The sequence below is a fragment of the Mustela nivalis genome (genome assembly GCF_964662115.1).
Source record: "Mustela nivalis genome assembly, chromosome: 12".
Classification (NCBI taxonomy): Eukaryota; Metazoa; Chordata; class Mammalia; order Carnivora; family Mustelidae; genus Mustela; species Mustela nivalis.
The window spans coordinates 22,627,931-22,651,055 of record NC_139031.1 but is presented as its reverse complement, the minus strand read 5'-3'; the positions used below and the strand labels follow the sequence as shown (position 1 = coordinate 22,651,055).

The 23,125-nt window shown below is 45.4% G+C and overlaps 1 protein-coding gene across 1 annotated transcript in view; it reads right to left on the bottom strand.

The window, feature by feature from the left end:
* Window positions 1–11,983: 11,983 nt before the first annotated feature.
* Window positions 11,984–23,125, bottom strand: part of RBM28 (RNA binding motif protein 28) — a 30,944-nt gene continuing 19,802 nt past the window's right edge. Inside the window, exons 14-19 of the mRNA XM_082692411.1 lie at window positions 22,611–22,769; window positions 19,491–19,640; window positions 19,110–19,184; window positions 16,142–16,404; window positions 15,443–15,539; window positions 11,984–12,533 (exon numbers count right to left, since the gene is read on the bottom strand). Of these exons, the coding sequence (XP_082548537.1) occupies window positions 12,399–12,533; window positions 15,443–15,539; window positions 16,142–16,404; window positions 19,110–19,184; window positions 19,491–19,640; window positions 22,611–22,769 (879 nt within the window). The 3' untranslated portion in view covers window positions 11,984–12,398. The remainder of the gene's footprint in view (window positions 12,534–15,442; window positions 15,540–16,141; window positions 16,405–19,109; window positions 19,185–19,490; window positions 19,641–22,610; window positions 22,770–23,125) is intronic.

The window sequence follows — 23,125 nt, the reverse complement described above, 5'->3', positions numbered from 1 at the left end:
ATGTGCACGGTTTGTCTTCACAGCAGTTTGTCATAGAAAAGGTTGGAAGCCAATGAAAGTTCCATCAAGGCAGGAGGTAGTTAAGTGACGGCACAGTAATAGAATCCAATGCCAGGCAGTCATGAAAAAGAAAGGAACGATTTCCAGGACATGTCACAAAAACAAAACAAAACAAAACAAAACCCTGGTGCAAACACCAAGTGAAATATTCCTCATTATATGTACTCAGGCGCTTGTATGTGCAGAGAATGTCTCTGGAAGAGCGCCCAAGAATCCTAACACGGGGGCCTCCAGGTACGGGAACTCAGTGGCTCAGGACCAAGGTTAGGAGGAAGAGAGTTTCTGTCTCTTTTAATTTTGTGCCATGTGAATGTGTTGCCTATTTCAAAAGGAATTACATAAAGCTTTTTTTAAAGAAAAGAAGAGGGGAAAAAAAGGCCAGAGGCCCTGTTACACATGTTATGGGTTGAATTGTGTCTCTCAGAAAAACACACTGAAGTCCTTCTAAGGCCAGGTGCCTGTGAATGTGACTTTCTTTGGAAAGAGGGTCTTTGTGGAGGTAGTCAAGTTACAGTGAGGCCATTAGGGTGGGCCCTAATCCAATACGACTAGTGTTCTTATAAGAAGAGAGATTTGGACATGGACACCCCCACGAAGGGGAACACAGACATGAGAAGGCAGTCGGGTAATGCCGAGATGGGAGAACACATCTTAGACTGAGGAATGTCAATGCCAGATTTACCAGCAAATGTCAGAAGCTAGCAGAGGCAAAGCAGAGAATCCAACACCTTGCTACCACCTTGATTTTGGACTTCCAGCCTCCAGAACTGCGGGACAATACATTTCTGTAATTTTAAGCCCCCCAGCTTGGGTGCTTTGTCATGGCAGCCCTAGGAAATTAATACAGGCCTCTCTCGACTTCCCCCTAGAACCCCAAGTTTTCTGGTTATAATGCTGGCAGATGTTTTGAGAGAAGCTCAAGGTGGAGACTCAGTCTCTGAACATGAACCCTCAAGGACCATGAACACTCCTTCTGGCCAGACTCTCTGGCCTCTGGGTTCTTCTCTGTCCCTTGTCTGAGGGCTCCAAGCAGAGCTGGGTAAGAACCTTGGATCAGACATCCTGAGGCAGATTGGGGTTTGGTTCCTAGAGTGTGAGCTCCAAGCCGGCCGGAACTGAATTCTGTATGATGCCCTCCCTCTGCACTCCCCTTGGAGCTCCTGGCAGGAAGTCAGGACTCAGTTAACATTTGCTGAGTGAAGGCAGGCGCCGTCTATCTTGTGTCTCATTTGATCATTCAGTCAAAACACTCTGAGCATCTGCCTCCTGACCTTGTGAGGATTAAAGCCGCTAATGCCCACAAACCCTTAACAAGATGCCTGGAATGTAACAAGAGGGCGATTAGAAGCAGTTATTAATACTGTGTTACACTTTGGCAAGGAAGCATGTTTCCTTATAGCAAAATTGGCAAGAAGGTTTCACCTCGCATGCCAACTCAACTGAGGTCGCCTAGACTGTTGTGTTGAAAAGATGTTGAGGTCAAGTCTGGGCTGGGTCACAATAAGTTACCAACGATTGCCAGGAGCCAAGAGGTAGGGTGGTGGCCTGGGTGCCCCTGATCTGGGGTCTCCTCACAGCATTCCATCTCTCCCATTGACAGAGCCAGCTCCTCACAGAGGTAAAACATGGACACAAGACAGACCGTTCTCCCTGCGGTTTTGTAGGGAAGAAGCAAAGGCTGAGGAGGGCACATTGTCCTGGGAGCAGAGCCTCATCCCCGAGTCTGGGTCTCCCTGCAGAGATCATAGTGGGGCCAGTGCCTCGCTCCTAGCCTCAAGGACAGGGTGGGCTCCCTCAACCCCAGGCAGGAGGGAGGTGGAAATTAGCCAGTAGTCTGGTGATGGGCAAATGCTTCTAGGACAATATCCTTTCTCCCCCTTCCCATGAATTTACCCAGGGCACTGGGTGCAAAGGCATCACGGAGCCCCTTCTTTCCAAGCACCCCAGAGACCGCTGGCCCTGATTGAGGACTTCCCCACTCCTTCACAATGCTTTTCCATTCGGCACACACTAATGGTCCTGCAAAGTGGGCTTTATCACCTCTACAGATGATCAAAGAGAAGACTGAAGGGTCTCATGGTTTGTCCAAGGTCATCCTCCTGTCCCTTGGCCTTCGTCTTTTGTCACCACAGTCTCCTAGGGAGATTGGCTGTGTGTGGGGCACAGGATGGGCTTCACGTCAGGGAGGAGCAGCCCCACGCTCTTTCCTGCCCATTGGCACTGCCGGGGACACACCTGGCCCTGCCCGGCTCCTATGGTGCTTTTTACCCTCCAGAACTTGGAAATCTCTTGGGAGGAGACTTTCCTTCTTTAGTCCCTCACGCGACTGGAGCAACTCAGATCCTTCACTACCTCCTCAGGAAAGGACGCTTGTCCTTAGGTAGTCCCTTGTTAAAGCCCTACATTGCCTGAATCTCGCTGAGAGGCTAGAAACGCAGATGCCCTGTGACAGTTTCCTGGGAGCCACGTGGGTCCTGCCCCTGGGAACACTTACGCTTCCTGGAAGGTTTGGGCACCCCAGCTCACCACGGGGTGGGGGGTGGGGGCTTCTCCTGGCAATAGCTCTCACTACATTCATTTAAGTGCCTGCTCTCTATCAAATATGCCCTGGGAGCCAGGCAGACAGAGGGAAAGACACCCCACCCCACCCACCCTCCTACAGTTGTACCCCAGCAGGGAGGACAGGTCCAGAAATAGACTTTCGGTGGTGCCACTGAGGGATCCATGGGTGCTCCAGCTGTACAGAGGGGACTGACTCAGCTAATTAGCCCACAACCAGGCTGTATATTCTGAGCTGTGTGGAAATGCATGGGGTGCTTGGTGCAGGTGGTGAGTTTCCTGTCCCAGAAGGTCTGTAAGTGGAGGGCAAAGGGACTGCCTGCTTACCTACACAGATTTCCCTTCTGTTATCTTCATCCAGGCTCTCAGTGTGGGGAGAGGATGCGATAAGCCTTTGCTCAATGGGATAATTTAGCACATGCCTGACTAAGTGCTGGGGAACTATTAGCAGCTATTATGAACTATTATATTTGACATTAGAGCACCCATCCTCTTGTGGAGAGTAAGGCAATAGGAGGCAAAGGATTCTTCCCCTGTGCCAGCCACATCCACACACAGCTGGCCACGGGGCAGGAGAGCCTGGCTGGCAGCTGTCCCCACAGAGCCGGAGCAAGGGTGTGTGAGCTCCTGAGAAGCTGCTTCAATCTTAATGTCCCTTTAATAGTCCTTGTCAAATTGCCATGGCTCTCCCCAGAGACTTCCATGACTATGGAAAATAAATAGCCATTATCTGACCTCCAGGGGAATGACGATGCCTGCAGGATTCCAGGAAAGGCCGTGCACAAACCAAGTGGAGCCAAGTCACCCTTTTGGAGACGCAAAGCCAAGGTAAGGAAGTCATAAAGTAAAGGCATTCACTGCTCAAATTCTTTTCACCAGTTTTGATGTATACGAGTGCATTTGGCTTCTGGCAGCAGAGAGGGAGAGGGAGGGAGACGGAGAGCAACTCCCAAAATCTGGGTTGGCTCTTTCTTTTGCCCTGAGGGGAAAGGAGGTGGTGAAGCACAGGACTTCGTTTTTCAGTTAATAATTTATCATCAGAACTTGGCATTATTAACTACATGAACAAAGTTTTAAAAAGTCTTGCTACCATCCAAAGAACGTGCGAGAATAAAGTGTCTTTCCTTTTCTTACCACATAATTTGAAAAAGAGAAACCATTTTTTATCCTAAAAACATTTGATGTACCCGGCAAAAAGTGTTTTGAAATACAAGACAGTTCCTTAAATAGGCCCCAGAGACAGCTCTGGGCCAGGTCAGAGCCCTGCTCTGGTCCTCGCTTGGGTGGCCGGGGATCTTAGCAGAGCCAGCCAGTTGCCGCCAGCTGTGAGGCAGTGGGAATGATTGCCCCTCAATGACCTCAGGAGAACGGTCCAGAACGATTGCCCCTCGGTCACCTTGGCCAGGATTATTGTGAAGAGCACCTGAGGTAAGGAGTAAGCAAAGGCTCTGAGAAAGCAGGCCGCCTGCAGAGCTGACTCTCATGTGAGAGGAGCAGTGCTCAGGCCCAGTCCCTGCCAAGGTGGGGTCCTGGGGCCACTCTGCACCTGTCACAGCCAGACGGCTTCCTCAGGCAACTTCAGCAACTTCTCCCATAACCAGGCTGCCCACCCACATCCGACTGCCTCTGGGAAGGATCAGGAAAAATGAGAAGGAAGGAGAAGTTTTCCTTTGTGTTTGTTCTCCCATCAGGAGGCAAGCTTGAAGCCGGGAGAGGTTGGGGGACATCCCCACTCACCTTAAGCCTTGGCTGCCCTCTCCCACAGGTGAGGGAGGGTGACTGGCCCTGCCTTTGCCCACACTCTATGACCGATACTACTAAAACAACAAAACTCAATTGAGTAGATTTGAAGATCTAATTGACTTTATTAAATAATTCATGAATAGGGCAGCAGCCCATCTAGCTGAGGATCCAAGTTCCCAGTAGAGGGGAACTGTTGTGAGGAGCTGTACAAAACGGAAGGGTTTTCTAGAGGGAGGGTGGAGCAAGAAAGTTATTAGGAAAAGAAAAGAAAGGCAAAGCCACCTTCCCTTAGAGGAAAGCAAAGGGGTGTTATTAGGTAGTTTACTTAATTTTCCTTTGGGGGACAGAGGGGGCCCCCATGTGACAGATGACCTCATTGGTGCTTTCAGAAAATTCCTGATTGACAGGCTGAGAATTAGATTTCCGGGGGAGACTGAAATGGCAAGTTAGGCATTAAGCCTGGGTTTTGTGGCTTGGCTTAAGAGACACCATTTGGGCCTGTGGTTTGCTTTTTTAATGACCTAGAACCCATGGCTGTGGCCCTACCCCTCTCAATAGCCACAGGATTTTTTGAGCCACATCATCAAGGATGTGGTGACACACAAGATATGGGCTTCCTTCAGGAAACTTTTTTGTGCCATTGGGAATACTAAGGATGACACAGGGCAGGCCATGTGGCCAGAGAGACAGGTGAGGTTGGAGCACTGGCCTGGGAGTCAGGAGACCTGGGCTTGAATCCCAGCCCAGTGCCACCTACCCTGTTTGGGCCTCAATTTGCCCCATCTCTGAAATGGATATCACAGCCTCCAATCCACTTACTACACAAGGCAGGCCTGTGTAGTAGGCAGGTCTGACTAGACAAGGGAGGCTGCTCTCCGGCTTCCGACACCGCAGCATGGCGGGAGTCGCAGCACCCGATTGCTCAGGTGTTCTTCATTTATTCGTGGCATTTGCCAACTCTGAAGAAATACAGGCCTGCTTTGCCCTCCAGGACCCTGCTGCAGAGCTGGTGGCTGTTGTGAGGGCTAGATAACCTCACATACTTGGCCATGGCTGGCCACCATACTGCTGGGGCAGGAATGTTCTCTGGGGTGCTCTTACAAGTTATTATCCTGACACCAACTACAACTCTGCACCCCAGTCCCACGGGTGGAGTCTTCCTCAGACTAGCACCAGCTTGGGGGTCCTGCAATTCGGTTCTGACATTATCTACCTGGAGGTAACATCACATTCCACAGGGTAAGAGTTCAGTCCTACAAGACCGCCCGCTGCCCCTGGCCCCCTTAGATGCCAGTCACAGATCCAGGCTGTCTCCTGTGCTTCTGACCAAAAGGCTGTGAGATCAGAGGTTCCAACAACCTCTCCTTGAGTTTGACTAATTGTCTGGAGTGGCTCACAGAACTTAAAGAAACATTTATACACTAGATTGCCAGGTTATTATAGATGATAGAACTCAGGAAGAGCCAGACAGGAGAGAAGCACGGGGCAAGGTCTGGGGAAAGGGGGCAGAGCTTCCCTGCCCTCACTGAGCACTCTACTCTCCCCTTATCTCCACGTGTTCGCCAACCTGGAGGTTCTCCAAAACCCACCCTTGGGTTTTTACAGAGGCTTCATCACATAGGCCTGAGTGTGACTAAATCATTGGCCACTGGTGACTGAACTCAACCTCCAGCCTCTAATCACATGGTCAGCTGTTCTCGCAACCAGCCCCCATCCTTAGGTGCATCCCTAAATCACCTCATTAACAAAAGACACCTTTATTGCTCTCTTCACAGGAAGTTCCAAGGGTTTTAGGAGATCTGTGTGGAGACAAGGAGACAAAGACCAAATATGTATTTCTTACTATAAATCACAATACCACGTTATTTTATTAGAAGGGTGCACCAGAATTCTGTCTTCTCATTGCAAATAGGAAAAGAACAATGTTCTGGACCTCTCCCTCCATCTGAGGTGCCAAGTGCCATGACAGGATCTTCCCCTATGTGGGCTAGCATACAAAGATGGAATCTTTTCTGAAGTAGTCTCCAAGGGAAAACCTCATCAAAGTATCAAAGCATCTGAGTTATCTTTTGATTGAAAAGTACATGTAGACAATGGAGTGTCCATCCATGAAGGAGGAAGAGCAGGGAAAATGGAGAGAGGTTGACAGTGAGCAGACACTTGAGAATCCATTCCTTACAGCTAGGTTTTTGCACAAAGAGCCTTTAACATCCAGCCCTACGCATGAGGGTAGGAGTCCCTCAGGCAGAGGGGACAGGCCTCTGGGATGGGTTGGGTTCTAGCCATAAGGCAGACCAAGCAGCATCTGAGGGGAGTTGCTGGTGGACTGAAGCTCAGACAACAGTGCAGTGAGAAGAGGAGGGGAAAAGGAGAGGAAGGAACTGACATTTATTGAGCACCTACTATAAGGAATGAGGCTGAGCAAAAAGAAAACGAAAGGACGGGTTGGGAAGAGATCACTGCAGCAGATGACAGTCTGGTGTATCCCTCATCTTCACTATCCTCCATAACCAACGGTCAGCCATGTCCCAAGCCCTGGGGCTGGGATCACAGAGCAAGTTCTTGCCATCGGAGGCTCACAGTCTCCTTGGGGAGGCAAGACCTAAAGAAATGACAGGTCAGCCACAGTCACCTATGCTCTGTCAATGGCTGCCACCTAGGAAGTGTCAGAGACTGAGGGAGGGATTGCAGTGCCCTGGTTTGGGCAGGCGCCCCAGGAGAAATCTGGCCTGAACTTGAATGCCAGATAGCACACCAGCGGAAAGGTGTTCACTTTGGACAAGGAATTAGCATGGATGGACAAAGAACAATAAAATGGGGCCAGCTGGTGTACTCAAGGGACTGTGACTAGCTGTTTATTATTCTTTTTCTGTTACTTTGTATTTGGGGGCCCTTTCACAGACCTCACTCAGGAAATGACTCTTGTCCTCCATAAGCCCAACTAAGCCTCAAAACAGATGGCCTTCAGTGAGTTCGACAGAATGAAATGAACTCCTACTATGTGTAAATCATTGTCACATACTGCAGAGTACATAGGAAAGTGTGAAATATAGTCCCTTCCCTCAAGGGCAGGAAGGATTTTCCTTCTGTCAAACAGCCAGTGACAGAGATTCAGGATGACTCTGCCGCAGTGAAGTCCTCTGTCTGATAAATGGCGGCGGGCTCTGGGCAGCACGGACAAGTCTAAGGAAAACCAGATTAGCCATCTATCAAGACACTCCATCTGTAGGGGGTCCAAAGGTGTTTGGTGACTCTGCAGTTTTCTTCTCAGGATTAGTTACCAGGCTCAGTCTTGTGTCTCCCACACTCCTCCCAGTGATTTCCTTCTCAAGCACGGGAGCCCGTCTGTGGCCAAACGCCCGTTCAGAATCAGAAGCCAGAGTAATTGCAGAGATACCTACGACCCATCCATGGCTGGGCCACTGAACAGCACCCCAACCAATGAGCAGCCTCAGACTCTGCAGTTACTCCTGGTAAGGAAGAAGCATCAGAACAAGAAATAGAGAACCAACATAAGACAACGACTGTGGGTAACTTCTACATTGGTCAACCCTGGACAAAGGAAGTCTGCACATCTCTACCTGGCCTGAGAGAAACGAAGCAACCTCCTCCCCGCCCTGGAAGAGTAGTTAGGGCTGAGCGGGGGAAAGCACAGGTGAACGTCATCTGAAACAAACTGAAATACCAGTTTATCTTGGGCATCCCACAGTCTGACGATGTAGCTATTGCCATGATGGAGCGGAGAGGTTGCAGGCACTTACCAAGTTGTGTGGGGCAAAGCTGCTACTTCTATGACAGAGCTGGCAGATGTCTGTCAATCATGTCTCAAAAAGAGAGTCATGGGGCTATGAAACAGAGAACTAGCTCCTTGGTTCAATCAGAAGGCACAAGACTGAAGATTCTGAGTGGTTAGCACTCACTCTGGCATATCTGACCTCCTGCTTCCTCAGATGACTGAAGGCCAAATAATGGTCAGAAGGGGATCTCTGGTGCCCTCAGGTTCTAGGCTCTGAATGCTTCAGTGGAAAAACTCTTTTCAAGGCAAAAACATACCACAAGATGTTTGGAAGTATTTTGAAAGATGAATTCATTTTCAGCCATAAGAAAGAATGAAATCTTGCCATTTGCAATGACATGGATGGATCTCGAGAGTGTCATGCTAATGAAATCAGTCAGTCAGAGAAAGACAAATAGCTTATGATTTCACTCGGATGTAAATTTGAGAAACAAAGCAAATGAGCAAAGGAAAAAAGAGAGACAAACCAAGAAACAGACTCTTAACTATAGAGAACAACCTGATGGTTACCAGAGGGGAGGTGGGGGAATGGGGGAAAGAGGTGATGGGGATTAAGGAGTGCGCTGGTCATGATTAGCACCAGTGATGTATGTAATTACTGAATTGCTATATTGTACACCTGAAACGAATAGAACGCTGTATGTTAGCTACACTGGAATTAAAATGAAAAACTTTAAAAAGAATGAATTCACATGTCCTAACTCCGTCTCAGAAGTTTACAGATCTCACTTCAAGACAGTTGAAACATAATGCTGTTGCAGGCTAACCTGCAAAGGAAGGGACTGTACCTCCTAGATCAGAGTCTTCAAAACTGTCAAGTAACCCCCACCCCAAAAGCAAAGAAGCAGCACACAATCTTAAGACTCTATATTTAAAAGAAAGATTTCTGAGCCAGGCTACCATCACCAAGGAGGAAGACGCTCCTGAAACTTAACAGTCTGACTGAAGGCATTTGGTTTTGGATGTTAATGAAATGGTATTGGTTGTTGTTTTTTTTTAACTAAGCAGTCTGTACCTCTATCTTCATGTTCAATTCAGAAAATCCATTTCATGAAACTTTAGGCTCTGAAGTGAAGAAGCGAACACAACTCTCATGCATTAATACTCCCAACAGAAAGGTAAATGGAGCTACCCAGATAACCCCCGGTAAGGTGTCCTGAAGGATGATACCATATAAGGAATCTGGTTGTTGAGAAAGTGGATGACTGATCTGTATATCACTTTTTAAAAGCACCAAGCACTAACTCTGCTAGACTGCTAACACTATCAGAAGCAGCATCTGGATCCAAGAGAATATGGCAAAGCTATCTGAATGAACACCAATTTTTATCTCTTCTAAATGTTAAGACATATGAATGTTAATTTATAGATATTTGTAAACCCCCCCAAAAAAGGATCTAGTGAGCAGAGTTGGCCAAGAGAAGACAGACCAGCTGACAGGAAGGTGGTGGAGTGTACACCTTGATAATGCATCTTGCTCCCTCCACAGTGTACAGACCCTCCTAGGACAGGTGTGTGGCCAAGCTACTAAAAGAATGTTTCAAATTTCCTAGGTCACACTGTCTCAAGAGAACTCTGGAGATACAGCCCCTGTCCTTTGGTTCTTGCCCAAGGAAGGCTTTTAAGTATTTTCAGGGTCTCTCCTTTATCCATTTTTAACCAATTTAGGGCATTTTTGAGCATTCATTGGTCCTCCCAAGATACTGCAACAGCCATAGCCCTAGGGTTGCAACAGTTCTCAAGTAAGCACCATTTATTATAGCACCAGCTTGGACTAGAGAGTCAAGAACTTTGGACTATATTTCCAATTCTTTCTCTGACCCACTGGGTATTGTTTCTTCCTTTGCCCATTTTTTTTTTCATTCAAAAAATATTTACTCCTTACCTACTATGTGCCAGGTTCAACTCTAGGTGCTGTGCCTCCAGGACCAATGAGAAATCAAATTCCTCTCACAAAGCATACATTCTAACTAGGGGAACAAACACAGTCTCGAAGAGACTGAGCGCTCGTTAGAAAATAAGCACAGTAACAGGACTCAGTGATGGGGACAGGATAGAGAGGAGGGGAAGAAGAGCCCTTCTTTGGCCAGGAAAGAGCTCCAGGAGGAGTGACAGCTCAGTGGAGAGCTGAGTGATAAGCAAAAGATCTGAGGGAAAACTTCTCCAGGCGAAGGGAACAAACATGAAGGTTCTGAGGTGGTAGAGTCAAAGAAACTGAAGGAAGGGCTGAGAAGCCAAAAATGAAATAGAGGGAGACAGATAGAGACAAGCTGAAGAGGGGGCAGGGGCTGGAGAAGCAAGGGCACTGCCTGTTGCAGGAGCTACACCATCTCAGCCTGGGGCAGACTTCATGAGGACCAAGTAGCTGCAGAACACCACAGAGAGAATGAGGACGTCTGCCTTAGAAAGGGGCCTCAGGGACTAGGGTAGAGACATAAAGCCCATCTTCAGGTCATCCCGGGGTCAAACATTACTCAGCTGACCAATCCTTATGGTCTCCTCTAGCCCAGTCCTTGGGTACTAGAACCCCCTGGCACTATCCTGGATTTACTCTACTTGTTCTGTTCCAGAGATGGGACTCATTCCCCTCTGATGGCAACACTGAAGTTCTTCCAAAACCCAATTCCTTGTGACTTTTACTCATCTGCCTCCATATATCCTTCTGTGCTCTACCAACAGCTGGTAACACTCCAAAAATTCCCTTCTCAGGCAAGTCAGACTGGTTTCTTTCAGTTACTCATTGGACTTTCTAAAGTCTAACTTTTTATTATGGAACATTTCAAATGTCCACAAAAGCAGAGAGAACCATATAATACATCTCCATTTACCTATGACTAGCTTCAACAACAACCAACTCATGACCAATTGTGTTTCCATCTCTCTTTCTGACTTCCTTCACCAACTTGGTCATTACATTTGTCTCATAGGTATGATATGGCCAACCCAGAATACCAGCAGCTCACTCACTAAAGACGTCCCTGGAGACGTCCCATTTCTCCTGCTAATGATCCCATTACATGTGTGGCAGCCATACTGTTGCTTCAGAATGTGAATTCATTCAACTCAAACTCTCCAATCACAACTTGTGCCCGCAGTGCTTTTGAACCCAAGTGAAGGAATTTATGTTTGCTCCCAGTGATTTTCATTTTATCAGATTCAGCCCATCCCTTCAGGCTATCATGATGTTTTTTGGATCTAGACTCTCTAATATTTACTCACCATCCCTCCCAGCTTTTGCAATACCTCCAAAATTTGGGGAAGTAATGAGTCATCTCTATCCTCTCTGAGGATAAAAAAAGAAAGGATTAAAAAAAAAAGAGTATGAATTAGAATGAATGAATTATAAAAAGAGTATAGCCAAAATGGATCAGAGAAAACCTTTAGTTCAACTGCTTACTTTACAGATGAGAAAACCAAGGCTGAGAGAGTCTGCGTCTGATTCAAGGCCACCCATTAGGTAAAGGCAGGACAACCTAGAGCCTAGGCCTCATGCTCACTGCTTCCTCCACCAACTCCTACCTCTGCTAATTTTTGAGGAGGGAAAATGTGGGTCATCACCAGCGAGGCTACTGACAGTGGGCCACTGCAAACCGATTTCTAGTCAACTGCTCATAATAACCCACTTATCTGGCTAGCAATTATCAGGGGTTTCTCTCTGCCAGGCCCCACTGCCCTCAGTGACTTTCCCAGTCTCTCCCATTCTCTGAGATTAGGTTGGAAATCATTTTTCTCCATTCTTACTTAATTCCTGCATTATGTAGAACTATGTAACTGAACTAGAGTTAGGAATGTCAATGTTCATAAATAATAAAGGATTCACATCTATTAGAAATGAGAAATAAGTTTGTTATTCAAAAAGCCAAAAAATACCTCATTTAAAGGAAACACTTAACAAAATACACATCTTAAAAATTCAGCCCTCAAGAAACCTCTTTCCTACTGTTTTCCATTTGAGAAACAAAGGACTGAATGGGTAATAATTACAGACACAATTCACACAGTAACTTGGATAATACACAAAAAGCATCGATGTTTTTCTGAGATTTCTCTTTGTGGTTCACTAATCACGCACTGAGGAGGGGTCCAAAGTTCAAATGTGCACAGCCCAAGGGGCCTCCCAACAGTGGCAGTGCCCTGGGGAGGAAGGGGGAGGTGTCCTTCCCTCAGAGAATAACATTAAGGGGTGGCGACCTGGGAGCTTGACCAAGAATCCAGCTTCTTATCCAGTCCGCTGCCACCATCAACTGTCAAACCATTTGCTCCTCTTTGCAAGAGGTGCTCCTTTAGAAGGTCCCAGTAATTTCTGCTTGTATTGTTTGACCAGCTGGTTGAAGCGGATTTCGGTCTTATTTCCCTTAGCTTTTTTCCTAAGGGCCTATAAATGAAAGGTAAGGAAAAATAAGATCATCAATTTCAAGCATTGAATATCACCTTGCCTTTATGCCAACCACGAGAGAAAATAAGAAATCCTGTCAGCCACAAGAGGTGGACATTCAGAGAGTGACCCTTAGAAAAACCCAAACGAACCATCTGTTGGCAAGAAACCAGACCGGGAACACCTAAGCGAAGGTCCCACTAAAACACCGTGCAGGAGCTACAGAGCTCTCACTCTCAACTGTTCCTGTGAGAATCTTCTCACACGAGTCAGCCCAGAGTTTGCAGCTTCTTGCTGGCCCTTTCCCTCAACGAGAATCCTGCTTATGTGATTTCAGAGATGGAGCTCTATAAGACAGTTTGGTGTGGGTCAGACTTCCCAGAGGCACAGATTCCTTGAGTAGGAGAAGCTAATGCTTCTTTTACCCTTAAAACTTAGAAGGAGCTAGGGAAGGGGAAAAAAAATCTTGGCCTCAAATGTTCAAGAATGTAAAACCACAACTTTCTACTAAAAGGACTTAGGGCTGCTTGGAAAAATGGCTAATGCCAGGACCAGGGAAGAAATATGTAAGATGAGCTGGGACATCGGTTCTACCAGAAAGCAAGGACACCACCAAAGACAGGGTCATATCAGAAGGACTCAGGACCCAACTGAAGGGCCTTCTGCTGGCCTAAATTGGACAAAAATAATAGCTGCATTTGATTGCAACACATCAAGTATACAAAAACTCAGGAATCTATAATACTAAAAAGATCTTATTGGTCACCAAAGGAGGGTGGTAGGGCACCAACTCATTACTCTGAAAACTGATAAAGAGAAATGAAATCAAGCATTTATCCTGCCTTTCCTATACAAATGGTTATATCATGGTAACCATATAGTTGACCAGGGAAGATTATTTTTTCTAGAATTCTACCAAAACAATGCAAAAGAACTGGGAGGGGGGGAAGCCCCAAAACCAAAATGCTAGAAAATCACCATTCTGCACCCCATATTGAAATCATGGATATAGACAGTAATTGTCAGTGGGTGCTAAAACCATTAGATGAGAGGCTGATGGGAACTTCACAAATGGGAGAGAGGCAGACAATCTCTAAGCCTACACATCTACTGATGAACCTGAACATCACTAAAAATGGGGCAACCAGACGCTATGTGCCTTAGGATGCTGATGCACCCGCAAGCACCCAGCACCACCCGTGAAAAACTCTTGCTGAGAAAACTGAACTTGAGGGGCACCTGGCTGGCTCAGCTTGGAGCATGCAACTCTTGATCTCTGGGTTATAAGTTCAAGGCCCACACCAGGTGTAGAGATGATTTAAAAATAAATAAAATCTTTACAAAAAGTAAAAGAAAACTGGACTTGAATCTAATAGAGCCTGTACATCTAACTACCAGTTTATAGGCAATACCGGGTATCACAGGAACAGGTAAAATGATACCACAACGCAGCAAGCAGCTAAACTCAAAGTGTAATACATTCTTTTTTTTTTTAAAGATTTTATTTATTTATTTGATAGAGAGAGAGAGAGAGCATGAGAAGGGGGAGGGTCAGAGGGAGAAGAAGACTCCCCTCGGAGCAGGGAGCCCAATGCGGGAAGTCCAGGATTGTGACCTGAGCCACCCAGGCACCCGAAAATGTAATACATTCTAAAGGGCAAATCATTCAGTTTCTTCAACAAATTATCAGTATAGGAAAAAGGGGTCTGATGAGGAAAACTGAGTTTTCTAGGGAAAAAAAAAAGATTTAAGAGATATAAAACCAAATGTAATGTATGAATCTGTCTGGATCTTAATTTGTACTAACCAACTACAAAGGAATATTTTTGAGGTAACTGGGGACATTTTAATACGAGCTGCATATTAAAGGATATTAAGGGCTTCTTATTAATTTCATTAGATATGATCAAGGCATAATATATACATATTTTTAAGACCAGTCAGTTGAAGATGCATTCCGAGGTTTTTTTCTGAGCAATACACCTCATTTTCATAGAAGGCATATTTACATGTGAAGCTGAGTTCGCCTTAACATACTCTGGGCAGAGGGTCAGTATGCTTGAGGAAAAGGTAAAATAAGAGAATTGTCGAAGTAAAGAAAGTAATATGCAGGTTCTTTCTACTTTTATTTTATCTATTTATTTACTTACTTAATAACTTAGTTATTTACTTATTTCTTATCTATTTTATTTAAGATTTTTTTAAGTAAGCTCCATGCCCAGTGTGGAGCCCAATGTGGGGCTTGAACTCATAACCCTGAGATCAAGACCTGAACTGAAATCAAAGTTAGATGCTTAACCGACCGAGCCACCCAGGCGCCCCTAAGATTTTTATTTTTAAGTAATCTCTACACCTAACATGGGACTCAAACTACAATGCCAAGATCAAGAATTGCATGCTCCACCAGCCAGGTGCCCCCATTTCTTTTTAAGTTTATTTACTTATTTTTTAAAATAATTTTTAAAAATTTTTTATTTATTTATTTGACAGACCACAAGTAGGCAGAGAGGCAGGCAGAGAGAGAGAGAGAGAGAGAGAAGGAAGCAGGCTCCCCATTGAGCAGAGAGCCCGATGCGTGTCCCAGGACCCTGGGATCATGACCTGAGCTGAAGGCAGAGGCTTTAACCCACTGAGCCACCCAGGTGCCCCTATTTTTTAAAATAATTTTTACATCCAACATGGGTCTTGAACTCATGACCCCAAGATCAAGAGTCACATGCTCTTCTGACTAAGCCAGCCAGGCACCCAGGTTCTCTCCACTTTTAGAACTGCATGCCTCAACAGCCTCTAAAAGAGGGTGTTGCAATCCAGAAGCCCTTTCTTTTTGCTTAACTAATCAAAGCACAAAAGTGGCTACCAGACATGGCAGAGCCCTGCTGTACCAAAGCCTCGTGCCCTATAGAACTCACCTGCTTGGGAGGTAATGTCTGCTTCTCTGGCTTCTGCTGGTTCATCTGGGGCTTTGGCTTTTTGGGGAGAGACTTCACCTTGCCTTTGTCCCGCAGCCTGAAATGAGAGGTCAGGTAAGTGTCACTCTGAGCTCCCCCTCTAACTGGCTCCTCCGAGGCTGTCTGCACCGCCAGATAAAATGCTTTTTCTTGCACTGGCTCTTTCTAAGCCCAGGATAAGTCATTCTAAAAGAGGAAACTGTAACATAATATCCTAAGGCTCAACATGTGTATACTTTTTATTTTGGCTTAAAACCTCAAGGGATTCTCAAAAACCATCATTTATTTAACAAGTATTTTGTAAAGATTGACTTTTGTTGATAGCACTAATCCGTTGCCTCAAACAGGATCTGCAAGATAAGCTCAAGTAAGAGGGCCTCAGCTGACAGGATGGGAGGCAGCTCTTCAGAAGAGGAGGAGAATGGCACAAAAGCCACCCCAGGAGTTCCTCCCAGGCTATTCCTATTCTGGCCTCCAACTGCTCCCAGAGCACAGCTCTGTCAGTGTGGAGATGCCTGCACATTAACCCTTTATGGGGGGCTGACAGAGTGCTAAATGTACCTTTCATCCAAACAAAAGCCACAAAGAGGAAAAGGGTAGAGCAAAACCAAACCCTGGGAGAAGCCCACCACCCTGCTATGCCGCCACTCTGCATCTCACCTAATTTTGGGGCCTCGGTGTGAGGGGAGCACTAAGACCTTTCTTCTCTTCTTTCCATCAGGCAGCTCCACCTGCTCCACTTCAGCCTTGGTCTGGAACCCTGTCCACGAGGTCGGATGCACCCTCCCCTTCTGCTCCAGGGGGGCCTTGGTTTGTTCCTGTGTGTGGTTTTGAGCTGCTTTCCGTTGCCGCTGCTGGTCCTTTCCAAGGGCTGGTTGTTCCTGCTGGGGCCCACCAGTTGCAAGCTTGGATTTCACTTTTTGCTGCACAAAACAAGAGACTGCCATCTAGTTTCCGGATGAGGTTTATTTGCTGAAAACACTCAGCAGAAAAGGAGCTTTATGCAAGCTTAGTGAAAGGAGAATTCTTCCCCTATAGAGTACAAATTACAGGGAAGTGAATTCAAGTTCACAGGCCCTGACGTGGTAATAGCTGGTTACCAGGTTGGGGAACACAAAACCACCACTTCCCTTTCCATATACAGGAACAAGGGAAAGTGTATGCATGCCCAAGACTTGAAAGCCAGTAGGAAGAAAGCAAAAAGAAAAGCCAGTAGCATGGGGCAATTACTAAACATGTGACGGGAATCCCAGAGGGAGAAGAAAGAAAGGAACAGAAGAAATATTCAAAGTAATAAGGGGTGAAAATTTGCCAGACTTGGTGGCAGATACTAAACCACAGATGCAGGAAGCTCAGGCAAACACCGAACAGGAGACGTACCACAGCCTCTCTACCCAGGCATATCATACCAAACTGCAGGAAATCAAAGACAAAATGAAGATCTGGAAAGAAGGGGTGGGGGTGAGGTAAAGAATACCTTCCCTACAGAGGAACAAAGATAACATTACACTGAATTTCTCTTAAAAGCCATGTAAGAAAGGAGAACAGAGAAATACTTAAAAAGTTTTGGGGAAGTCACCAACCTAGAATTCTGTATCCAGTGTAATCACCTTCAAAAATGAAGGTCAAAGAAAGACTTTCTCAGACAAACTAAATTAAAGGAGTTTGTCACCAAGGGACCTGTCTTGCAAGAAAGGCTAAGCGAATTTCTTCAGAGAAGGAAGATGACCTAGGTCAGAAACTCGAATCTGCATAAAGAAAGGAAGACTGCAGGGCACCTGGGTGGCTCATGGTGTATGCCTTCAGCTCTGGTTATGGTCCCAAAGTCCTAGGACTGAGTCCCTGAGGCCTGCTTTCTTGCTCAGCGGGGAACCTGCTTCTCCCTCTCCCTCTGCCACTCCCCCTGCTTTGCTCCCTTGCTTTCTTTCTGTCAAATAAATAAATAATATCTTTAGGGCGCCTGGGTGGCTCAGTGGTTAAGCCGCTGCCTTCGGCTCAGGTCATGATCTCAGGGTCCTGGGATCGAGTCCCGCATCGGGCTCTCTGCTCAGCAGGGAGCCTGCTTCCTCCTCTCTCTCTCTCTGCCTGCCTCTCTGCCTACTTGTGATTTCTCTCTGTCAAATAAATAAATAAAAAAATCTTTAAAAAAAAAATAAAAATAAAAAAAATAAATAAATAATATCTTTAAAAAAAAAAAAAAGGAAGAATGCTAGAGAAGGAATAATTGAAATGAAGACTAGGAAAAGATGCTGTAAGAAGGAAGACATAAAGTATGTTACAGATTTAGCTGCACTATAGTGGAAGAAGAAAAAGATCCACATTAAATTAGTGTAATCATTGACACAACAAAGATCTACTATATGCCTGTAAAGTGCCAGTCTCAGTTTTTAAGGTAAGGCTACAAAGGGTGTCTGCCTTTGAGGACTCACAGCCTGGTGGCGGATTAGACACATACAAATAGGGTGAAACTAAAAACCTTAAAAAAAAACACTAAAGACCTTAAGGAAATTCATGAAAGTACAAGTTATGAGGTCTTACCTCCTTTGAGAGAGGTGGTGAAAACGCTACTTGAGGAAGCACATTTGATCTGAATACAGACACTCAGTAGAAGTATCCTTGAGTCAGGGGAAAGGGACACTTTCACACAGAGTAGTACGTACATAAGTATAAGCACCAAATAAAGCCATCTGAATCATTTTTTAAACCTCTAGTTTCAGAAGCACTCTGAAGCAACAGCTTAAGGCAGTAAGGACAACAAAGCTGCCTGAAACAAGAACCAGATCCTATATTTTCAAGTCCAGGACCACTGTATCAACTCCTGAAACTGCTCTTCTATTGGCCCAGGCCCATGGTACACACCACAAAGAGTGCAGATGTTTGGTATATAAGCGAATCCAGGTACATTATTCATGAAAGCAGTAGTAGTTACGGTATCAGGATTATTCTGGCCTTCTAAGTCCTAGGGCAAGAAGGGTAAGAGAATGAGTACTGATTGTGTGCTGACCCTGCACTGTGACCATTTAATCCTTATCAGTCATGTGAGGCAGACAGTGGTAATCTTACTTTATAAACTGAAGCTGAGAGAGGTACTAACTTACCACAGAACTTAGGGGTACAGCCTGAGTCTGAACATGAGTATTCCTGGTCCCATTCTTTGCTTTACACCACACTAGATTAAAAACAATACTAAAACTATCAGGCATCACATCTAAGAAGAAGAATCATGGCATAGACAGCTGAAATCTACAGCAATGTAAACTTTCATGTGGGCCATTACCTTTGACAGGTATGTCACAAAACACTGTACTGGTATTGTTCACTGCTAATAACCTTAGCCTGACTCTCCTCTCTCCTTCCTTTCCCCTCAACAGAGCTATCACAAGGAAGGCCAGCAGAGAAGATGGCCTGGAGAGTTCTGGGGAACTAAGAGTAGAGGGTAACCTAATGGGGTAAAGACCTACTTCAAGGATGCAGAACCACAAATTGAACAAAATAGGAGTTTAAATGTAGTCTGAACAAAAATTGTTTTAAGTGAACTACACTTAAAAGTAATAAATTTTATGTTATGTGTATTTGACCACAATTTTAAGAATACAGGCAAAAACAGAAAAACATTTCAGTTCTGTACCAGGCTGCGCTGAATCCTCAGTTCCTTTATTTTAAGTTTCCTTCGATCCTCCAAAGAGAACTCCACTATTGGTCTCTGGGTCAGAAAGAGAATATCATTCATTATATGTTTGAGTGCAAGAAGCTGAGCTGTCCCCCACCACTGCCCGCTCACCTGCTCACTTACTCTACTTAAAAGTAAGGGGCCGTTCCGCACACAGTCTATCCAATTTAGATTCCAATTCATTCTAATCTTATCAGCTGAATCACTGCTTATTCCCTCCACCAATTGGCTACTCTTTGTCACCACACACAAGTCAGAGGGCATGGGACATAAAGGAGAGAAATAGTTTTGTGCAAACGGCCCTCAGAGGAACAGGTGTGCCCAGAGGCCGAGGCTCACCTTCAGAGGCCCAAAGATCTCTGGGTTGTTGTTGATGTGGCGTAGAGCTGTCAGGGCATGCTCGTGCTCCTGGAACTCTGCAAAGGCGTAGCCCAGGGACTGACCCTTCACCTTCCCAAGTGCTCCTTTGAGGTCTCGCATCACCCTACACTAAGAGTAGAACAAGAGAAAGAAGCCGTGGTTACAGGATGAGAGCACGAACAGACTCACTGAGAAATCAGGTGACTGGAAAAGAACCCTCATCCGATCAGCCACAGCAGTCACACTGAAGTCACGCTTACCAAGGTCTTATTAGAACACCCCTACTGAAAGCACAAAAGCAATTAAACAGATATTTCCTGGCTTTCTAAGAGTTTATAGAGATCAACAAAAACCTATAAATAAGCATGTAAATAAAGTACGCTCCCCCCCTCATTTTAACAGTCAACTGTGGACAATACAAGCAAGTTGAGAGGTATATGCTACTTTAAACGGTGTAGGTTATCACAGATTCTGAAGTGTTGTCCATAGACCTCATCCCTGAAGAAGCCACTCAGGAAGGAAATCACTAAAGAAGGAAAACAAGGGTGTCTGGGTGGCTTAGTTGGTTGGGCAACTGCCTTCAGCTCAGGTTATGATCCCAGAGTCCTGGGGTCAAGTTCTGCATCAGGCTCCCAGCTCCATGGAGAGTCTGTTTCTCCCTCTGACTTTCTCCCCTCTCATGCTCTCTCTCACTCTCTCTCTCTCAAATAAATAAAGAAAGTCTTTAAAAAAAAAAAAAAAAAGGAAAAGGAAAAGAAGGCTTGATGGCTTTAGTCAAGAAAGACATTTAGGGGCACATGGGTGGCTCAGTTATTTGTATCCGACTCTTGATTTCAGCTCAGGTCATCATCTCAGAGTTATGAGATTGAGCCCCACATCAAGCTCCCTGCTCAGCAGGAAGTCTGCTTCTTTCCCTCTGCCCCTTCTCTCTCTCTTTCTCAAATAAATAAATAAATCTTTAAGAAAAACATTCAGGCATGGGGAAGGGCCTGCCTAACATATAGCCTCTGGATTACAGGAAGAAGCTTCCGCTGGCTTTGCTCAGAGCTCAGATCTTCTCTGGCATGATTTTTTCTTAAATCCTTAAGCTGAATGTAATAGGTGTCCGGGGGCATCAAGAATACCAAACTGTAGTAGCATATATTGGAAAAACTGATTGTTTACATGCCATTACTCCTGAAAGCCATAGTTCTGATGTAATAGAGACATCTAGATACATGGATGCTGCTAGTAACTACTTCTACATACTTCTAGTACCTATGCTGTCCCTACAACTGGGACATGTACTATGGGGAAGTTACAAAAAGCTGAACATGAGGTTCCTGTTCTCAAGAAGTTTACCATCTTGCTGAGATTCTATATCTACACATATTAAAGAATTAAAGAGAAAATTCAAGGGGTGCTGGGGTGGTGTAGTTGGTTAAGCATCCAACTCTTGGTTTTGGCTCAAGTCATGATCTCAGGATAGTGAGAGTGAGCTCTGCATGGGGCTCCATGCTCAGTGTAGAGTCTGCTTCAGATTCTCATTCTCCCATTCCTTCTGCCCCTCCTGCTCACACTCTTCCTCCCAAATAAATAAATAAGTCTTTAAAAAAAAAAAAAAAAAAAAAAGAGGGCACCTGGGTGGCTCAGTTGGTTGAGTGACTGCCTTTGGCTCAGGTCATGATCCCAGAGTCCCAGGATTGAATCCCGCACGAGGCTCCCTGCTCAGTGGGAAGTCTGCTTCTCCCTCTGACCCTCTCCCCTCTCATGCTCACTCTCTCTCTTTCTTGCTCAAATAAATAAATAAATAGAAGGAAGGAAGGAAGGAAGGAAGGAAGGAAGGGAGGAAGGGATAGAAAGAAGGAAGGAAGGGAGGAAGGAAGGAAGGGAGGAAGGAAGGAAGAAAGTAAGTCCCCTTAAAATGACAATAGTGGGAGTTTTTTAAAAAGTAAGTAAAGAGAAAATTCAATACAACACAAATATAGTAAAACACATAAATTCCCCTAACTGGGAGCATCTGGGTGGCTCAGTGGGTTAATCATCTGCCTTTGGCTTAGGTCATGATGCCAGGGTCCTGGGACTGAGCCCCGCATCGGGCTCCCTACATAGCAGGGAGACTGCTTCTCCCTCTGTCTCCCTCTGCTGCTCCCCACTTGTGCTCTCTTGCTTGTTCTTGCTCGCAAACAAATAAATAAAATCTTAAAAAAACAAAATTTCCCTTTCTGATGACAGGTTTTCAATGTGTATCGGCACTTACTAAGTATTGTGGATGCTGATATGAGAAATTACACAACTGACCTCTATGCCAGTAACACTTTGAACAGTTTTACTAAGAGTGGTGTCCGATATGTGCTGATATGTTCACATTCTCTCATGTAATTCCCCAAATACCAATGCCATACATTTTGAAGAGGTTTTCCAGGATTAGGAAAACAGTTTCTAGTCACAAATCAGAGCAAAGTAGATTTATAATACTGCCTGTGTTACTTACTCAGTAAATACAGATTGAGAGATTACTATGTTCCAGGTACTCTGCCAAGAACTGGGAGCAATGTCCTACCTGCTCTCAAAGAGCTCAGTGTGGTCGGAAGAAATGACCAGCAGACAATGACAGGACGGTGTAACAGTAAGTGCCATGACAAAGGCTTGCGGTGGGGGGGCAGGGAAGTCTTTGTACTCAGAGACTTGGTATGAATCCAGTGTTTGTCTAATACGACTGTCCAAGACCCCCATGGCTCTCTGTGCTTGCCACACAGCACTTTCATACAATAAGAGCCTAAATGGCACTAAAATGTCCTTCTAAAGAGCAAACTACGCAGAGTATTTTCTCTGTGAGAAAATTAACATTACAGCACCTGCTATGATGCTGAGCACACAGCAAGCATTCAAATTAATTCACGAGGGCAGACACTTCCTCACATTCTGCTGCAATTTGGACAATGCATGTGAAAGGCAGTTCTAAGAAGAGAAAACAAACACATGAAAACTGCCAAACCCAGCCTCATCTGTCGACAATGCACGCAAAAGAAACTGTCAGTCTGCTAGCAGCACAGTCTGAACTGCTCAGTCTGACCCATGATGAGAATCAAACTTCGGAGTGGGCAGGGCCCATCTCACCTCCTTGAGGCGCACCCCCTTCTCCCCTCGGGTGGCACTCAGCAGCAGCTTTCTGAGCTCTTTGTCGTCCACACTCTTTGGGAGGTTGTGCAGGCACAGCCTGGTCAGGGAGACAAAGATATTCTGGTCCTTGAGTTTCTGATGCTTCAGCAGCTCAAACTGAAAGAACACCAAATTGTTAACAATACAATCCACCCTTTAAAAATGCAGGTTCATAATTCTCCAAAAGGAAAGAACTGTGATCACCAGTCCCCATCCAACAACAACACGTATAGATAAAAGAAAGGAAATCACCCACCTACAGTCTTATGATGACTAGATTAGGAAAGGTACAGAGAGGCAAGATGGGGGTTAAGTAGTAAAATCATGGGCTCTAGAAAACAGACTAAATTGGAATTCATCTCTAACTGGAGAAGTTACATGAAATTTTTTAAGTCTCAGTTTTTCCCCTCTACAAAGTAGAACCATAGGTCAAAATACCCATCTCTCAGCACTGATGTGCGGCTGAAATGAGG